Consider the following 7,027-nt stretch of genomic DNA (forward strand, 5'->3'; position numbering starts at 1 on the left):
AGAGAGAGAGAGAGAGAGAGAGAGAGAGAGAGAGAGAGAGAGAGAGAGAGAGAGAGAGGAGAGAAGAGCACGGCAAAAAAAGAATTAATAAATAAAATAAAGCACGCTTAGAGGAAGAGAGAGTCGCAGCAGGAAGGAGGAGAATGCTCGGCGTCTGGGCAACACTTCCACGCTTGTGTCCAGGGCCTTTGTGAATACACCATGGGATGCATCGGCTCCAGGAGACTGAGTAAGCATCGCTCCTCTTCTCTCGCTGACTGCGGGATGGAGAGCTGGGGGTGATTGGGAGGTGGAGTGGGGGAGAGGACAGTGGGGGAGACAGGAGGTCCTGCAGGAGCAAGAGACTATAGGGACGGTGCTTGCATGTGTCGGTGTGCTTTTCTGTTCTGGCGAGCTGTGCAAGAAGCAGGCAAGATGTCAGTGACGATATGTGTTAAAATGTGCTTCTCTGTGTGTGCGTGTGTGTGAGAGGGGGTGCATCCCCCATCTCCCCACTCTCCCTCATCCTCTCATCTCTTGATTTATGATACTGTTTGGCAGCATGTATATATGTGTGTGTGTGAGTAGGAGGCAGAGGGATGGAGAGCAGAGGAAAGGCGAGGGAAAAGCTGTGAGGGGGCTTATTTATAGAGAAGCAAGGAGAAACTGGAGGTGGGGGTGGATTGAAACGGGATAGAAAATGCCATTGTCAGGGACGTTTGCACAGTTTGTTGTTGTTTGCATAATTAATAGGGGGACGATAGAGCAGAAGAGAAAGAATTTCCATGCATACGGGCAAGAAAGGGAGGAAAAGAGACATTGGGGGGGGGGGCAGTGATGGAGAAGGGAGGGGTAGAGGAGAGCGGTGTGGATGTGAGTTTTCAGGTGAGGACAGTCCTGGACTAAACCCATTGCTGTCATGCTAGGTGCAGTTACAGTGAAAAGGCTGGGAGTCGTGTGACAATTCAATTTTAGGTGTGAGCTATTTGAGTGAGATCCACGCAGGTCCTTCACGTCACTAACTGTGTAGCATAAATCACACCTATAAAGGTAAAAATAAACAGAGATCTCCTCTTATGGTAAATATTTTGTTGCCAAATTCGCACATCAGACTCTGAAACATGTTACAGCACAGCAAACACACGCTCAGCATCCATCTGCAACACCTACAGGGAAACTGCAGTTATAGACAGTGCATTAGTTTGAGCCACCACCCCTTCCCTTTCCTTTTCTTCTTTATTATTTTAATAACTAAAAGCAAATTCTTGATAAAGAGGATTTTAAAAATAACCCAAATATGCAAGTTCAGAAAATGCATGACACAGTTAGAGAGCCAGGTGTGTGCCGAATACAGCAGAAGCAGCAGAAACAGCATCACACAGCAACTCTGGCCATCCAGGTATGTGACTCATTGCACAGCAGAAGGAGGGTGGTAGGGAGGCGGGGGGCACCGGGATCCTCTGTCAACACTCAGGTCAAGACAGAGAAGGCTACATTTTCACGTGACTTGAGTAYGAGTGCAGTATAATGGTGCAGTGTAAGGTTTCCCTTCAGTTTTTGTTTGTTATTCTAATCTAATCCAGGGATGTCTAATCCCAGTCCTGCAGAACATGAAGAGGTTGTTTAATCATTGAATAAGGGTGTGTTGGAGCAAAGAAAACCAGAAGATTTGCATTTCCTGTGAAAATGCAGTGTGAATGTTTAATGTTGAAAGATTTTTCTGAATTGCTAAAAAAGCTTAAACTATCTTAAAATAGCTTACAAAGTAACTGAAATAGCTTAAATTGGCACAAAGAAACAGAAAGAGCACATATTTGCTGAATTAAGCAGTAAAAAGCTAAAATAATCACAAAAAAATTAATTTAGCTGAAAAAAGCTCAAATTAGCTATGAAGGATYTAAAACAGAAAACAGCTGAAAGGAGCATAAAAAGCTTAAAATAGCAAAAAGAAGCTGAAATAAGCACAAAAGTTGAAATTAGCAGAATAGCAGAAAATGTCAGAATAATATCTAAAAAGGCAGAAAAAAGCTAAAATCAGTACAACAGAAGCCAAAGGAAGCTGAAATTAGCACAAAGAAGCAGAGCAAATAGTAAAAAGTACAGTAAAGATTTATAAATATTTTGTAGGGTTTTAGGGAGGTTGAAGACAGCTCCATTCAGTTTTAATGAGGAAAACATGGCCAAAAAAAGCTAGATATTTCACAAAGCATAAACTGCTGAATTACCAAATGACATAGCAGGAATGCTCTAAAGGAGCTTAATGTTTTGATTTACAAATTTCACAAATAGCACAAAATTTGTGGAACAAGATATGTGCAGAAAAACTTAAAGAAGAAAAAAATCTCATAGTCAATGTTTTATAAGCTTTCACACTGTTGAGATATTTTTTCTTCCGTACATTTCCAATTATAAATGCTTTATAAGAGTTCACACAAGTAAAACATGCAGGATAGTGGCCTTCAAGGCTTCAAGTTCTAATCCTTATCACACAATACATCTTAACACGACTGAGTAAACAGTGTTTAGTCCACCAAACCCGTCTGATATCAAGGATGTTGAGTGCTTTGATTCCTTTGTAAAGCAGAAGATTCAGGCAGCAGGACTGCCAGTCTCGAGGTGTGGTTTTGTTTATCCTAAGTGAGAATAGCTTTAGTGTGCACTATTGATCGGCCTTCTCAACTGCAGTCCAGGCTGCCAAGCAGAGATCAACAGAAGCAGGACCAGGCCCCGTCTCTGTATCAGAGTATAGCCCTGTTGTATCGGCCTGTCCTCTGGTAACACTACGCCTCCCGGATCCATCACATCCTCACATCCTGTGGAGTGTTTTTCACTATCAGACTCTGACATTACATGTAGATCTTGTTTATTCTTTCTGGCTATCCTCAAATGTACAGGCCCAGAAGGGTTGATATGTCAGACTGCGTAGTAAAGTGCAGGAAGATATGGTCATTTGATAAACATTCTTACAATATCACCAGGACATTTAGATCAATAAGCAAACAGTATCCAAATCAGCGAACAATGGTGTAATTATACACCAGTTAGCCATAACATTACAACCTTTAAAAGGTAAATCTGCTCATCTTTTTTAATACAATATTCCACTGGAAAAAACAACTTCCTGGTGTTCATATGGGTATTAATTCAACACAATAAACATTTCAGTAGTTCAGTCACTACTACAAGGTAGCAAACAAGGTCCAAATAATAAGTCAGTTACAGTCGGTTCAAACCTTAGAACTAGTTTGGGTTCATCGTTCATCCCTAGCACTAGGTCAAGTGATGTTCAATACAGATACAGTCCATGAAATGCCATCATCCATCCTTTCCCTGCGGGGAGACCCCAAGAAGTTGGACTTCAACATTTTTATTAAACTCCTCATGTCGTCAAAATATTTACTCTGACTGTTCCCTATGTGGCTCACCAAGACTATGGATTATTTTTGCATCTGTTTGAGTACATTCTTACAGGCGAGCACAGTGCCAGTGTAAAGCTGTTACGGCACCATTGWAATGAGCACATTTCTGGATGTAGCACCATTAATTCTATTAGTAATCATTGTGCTAAAAGCTGCAGATCAGAAGCATTTTGCTCTACTRAGTTATCAGGGTACAATTACTGTTTCATTAGGGCATTGTGGTGTGACTGTAACTATCACAGCTTGGGTAACAGTAGAATATGAATGTGGGGCAATGTGATGGTAGGAGAGCTTGTGACGATCTTAAGGAATGCTTTTAGGCCAGTTCCAGTTCCTGCTCGAAGCTTTTAGAAGATGAGACATTTGAAAAACAAAAGCACAGTTTGTGTTTCTTAAAAAATTGAAACTAATCATCTCGAGTGTTTGTTTGCTCGTGTGCACTTATGTTTTTAGGCATGAACCAGCAAATGACCTCCACATTACAGCCCCCATGAGACAGCCCACTTGCTGATATATTTATGTGTGTGTGGGTGTGAATGTGGCAGAAGCATCCCTGTTTACCTCACTAGTATTCACCACCACTCTGTTGTTTTTCTTCTTTTTTTTTTCCTGGTATGTGGTGTGTTTCAGGAAGGGATTCCCTGACTTTAAATTAAGACACACACACATCCCTGCTACGATACACTTTTAGACACACTCAGTGAATGCCATGTCCAGAATTTGCCATTTAACAGTCTGTGACCTGGCAAAGATGGACGCCGATTGACAGGCTTCTTTCCAGGTTGTGTTCAGGAACACACTTAAATTGAACGACTCAGTGATGCAGGCTCTCAGAAACATGGCTGGACCTGATGACCATTATCTCTAAGAACACAAGAACTCCTATAGGGTTGGTTTCCTCTTACGGGTTTAATCTGATATAATTATATGCAGAGAACAGATCAAAGTGTACACCTGTCCACATTTTGTTGTGCTTCAGATCAGAAGTTAGACGACTGTGTGTGTGTGGGATGGAAGGCTTTTTTGTAAATACTGTGACTCAGCCACAGAGTGACTTATGAAATTGAAACATAATGTTGTGAAGGAGATATTTCATCTATTTGATCTGTGTGTAGTGAGGGCCACATGTATTTTCATGCATTTGTGTATGCGCACAGCACTGACGGTCTCAGCAATATCTGCGTAGCTATTAAACTCTTCAGTGCTGACAGAAAAAAAAGAAAGGCCATGCTCTTAGTTGAATATCAAAGAGCAAACAGATAAAAATCTTTAGTATCAATAAGCCAGTTTTTGTGCTCTTCAGTCATTTTCCTGCAAGTTTTATTCCACCCACTGGAACCCCTATGACATCACTTTCACCATTTTAGATGTAAATGTTTACTAGATGTTTAGCAGGCTTGTAGGATGTTTATGAGCATCATGATGCAGGGTAGCAGCTCCCTCTGCCAGAAGAACACTGCTGCATTGCATTTACCCTTCATCAGGAAAGCAGCTACATGAAGTGCATACCAGTGTGTCTCGAGAAACTCTTAGCTCAGTTTCCTCCACCAAATTCTTCCAACCATGTGGGCTCTGGACCTCAGCTGTGTTTTACCCCGAACTCTGTGGCTCACTAAGCCAGCATCTGTAACGTGGCACTGCGAAAAGGGCTGCTATCCAAGCCGGTGTTCCCATCGTGGCAACCAGCTTTGCTGCAGCTGTCATGGTAAACAAGCACCAAGCCCCCTGGATCCCTCGCTGTTATTGTGCGGGGCACTTGGAGCAAAAAAAAAACTGCTTCCAGTGTGAAAATGAGCCGTCAAGCCACTACGGCTGGAGCTGGAGTTGACAGTGCGGGCGCTGCGCATCCTTAGTTGTTCGTTACAGACGGTCGTATTGCTCAATCTTCTTCCTCTCCTTCTTTTTCCTCCCCTCCTCAGCCTCCTCCCCTCACTCCATCTACTCGCCTGAGCTGAGCTCTGGCTTCCCTATGACCGGGGGGCGTGTGTGTGTGGGGTGGGGGGTATCCAGTGCTGCACTGTGTGTGGGAGGAGGGAGAGCATCAAGAGGAAAAAAAAAGCTGGCTCAGAGCTGTGGTCATGTGCTCTGTTGTTGTTTCCTCAAAGAGGAATCCTGCCTGCCTTTCCCAGGCAGAATAACATGTTCACTTCTGCAGAGAACCAAAGAGCATCACCTTCCCAGGATCACAGAAGATGCTGTGGCTTTAAAAAGAAAACAATCCACAGAGAAGCTGGGCAATCCAGATATTCTTAGATACTCTATAAACAGCTCTGACTAATCACAGCCAACATAAATGTAAACAAACTCTTGTGGCTCATTTTACAAACAGAGCTGTGAAACAGATTTCTTCATTTTATCACACTCAAATGTTTCTGATCAGCAAATATACTGTATATAAATACAGTACATTAATTCCTTGTAATGTTAATTATGGCAGAAACAGAAGCAAACCGACTGTATGCACAAAAGGTTGAGTTTCACTGCTTCATAAAGGCTGCAGGGCTTCTCAGTCGCAGTTTGRGTCGTCGCAGTCCAGACAGCTCTCGAGCCATGTTGTGATTCATGTGTGGTGAGAGTGACTGCTAATCTGCTAATTGGCTGAATGAGGCCGAAGGATGGACAGGAGAGATGCTGTGAAAACTTGAGAGGAACAGAGGGAGTGTAGWGTGAGTTTCTGTGTGTTATATAGTACACGCTGCTGGCAGCCACACATGCATGTTTCTGTCTATTTTCTGTTTGCGGGGCAGTTTTTTTTTCTCTAACCCACATGGGCAAGAAATCTGGGACGCTTTCCTCCGCAATGGCAGAAAATGATATATCTCTCTGTCTAACCAATATCGCCCAATAAGCAACACAGAACCAGCAATCAAACATGCCTGGCTAATCCTGCAGAGGTCACGCAAAGTTTGCTCCTAATTCTGAAAGTAGTTCTTCAGTAGAAATGTGTCCTTTGCCTCCAAAAGCAGGTGCCTCTCTAGTGTCAAGGTGTTTATTACATCATAAAATAAAATAAAAAACTAGAACGTTATGGTATCAGGGGCATTGTGTTGAGATGGGTGAAGAGTTATCTTAGTGACAGGAAGCAGTTTGTGAAGATGGGTGTTTGCTGCTCTTCATGTTTGGACATTACTTGTGGTGTCCCCCAGGGGTCAGTATTGGGTCCTAAGTTATTTATTTTGTATATTAATGATTTATGTAAGGTATCAGAGTCTTTTAAATGTCTTATTTGCTGATGACACAAACCTATTTTTCTCAGGTTGAAATTGTTAGAACATAGGATAGATACAGAGTTAAAGAAAATAAAAAATGGTTTGACATGAATAAATTATCATTGAACTTGAGCAAAATGAAATTCATTATTATTGGGTTTGGCAGAGCTAAACTAGAATTACAAGTTCATTTAGAGGGGCTTCAAATTGAAAGGGTGACTGAAATTAATTTTCTTGAAATAATAATTGATGAAAAAATAAGCTGTAAATCTCATTTCAGACATGTACAAGCCAAAGTGTCAAGGGGAATTGCAATATTACATAAAGCAAAACAAGATTCCATTTTTTGTATAAATGTTTGAAATGAACTAACTAACTAACTAACTAACTAACTAACTAACTAACTAACTAACTAACTAA

General features: G+C 41.7%; 1 protein-coding gene across 7 annotated transcripts in view; it reads left to right on the top strand.

Annotated features, from left to right (window-relative positions):
• fam131bb (family with sequence similarity 131 member Bb) overlaps positions 1-7,027 on the top strand; it is a 45,697-nt gene that overhangs the window by 18,638 nt on the left and 20,032 nt on the right. For 3 of the 7 annotated variants that reach the window (XM_014012606.1, XM_014012607.1, XM_014012609.1), the window contains exon 1: positions 28-229. The exons of the other annotated variants lie outside the window; for them this stretch is intronic. In XM_014012606.1, the coding sequence (XP_013868060.1) occupies positions 202-229 (28 nt within the window). In that variant the 5' untranslated portion in view covers positions 28-201. Of the gene's footprint in view, positions 1-27; positions 230-7,027 lie in introns of those variants that run through there. 7 annotated transcript variants of the gene reach the window in all.

This window comes from Austrofundulus limnaeus, unplaced genomic scaffold (genome assembly GCF_001266775.1).
Source record: "Austrofundulus limnaeus strain Quisiro unplaced genomic scaffold, Austrofundulus_limnaeus-1.0 Scaffold93, whole genome shotgun sequence".
NCBI classification, from domain to species: domain Eukaryota; kingdom Metazoa; phylum Chordata; class Actinopteri; order Cyprinodontiformes; family Rivulidae; genus Austrofundulus; species Austrofundulus limnaeus.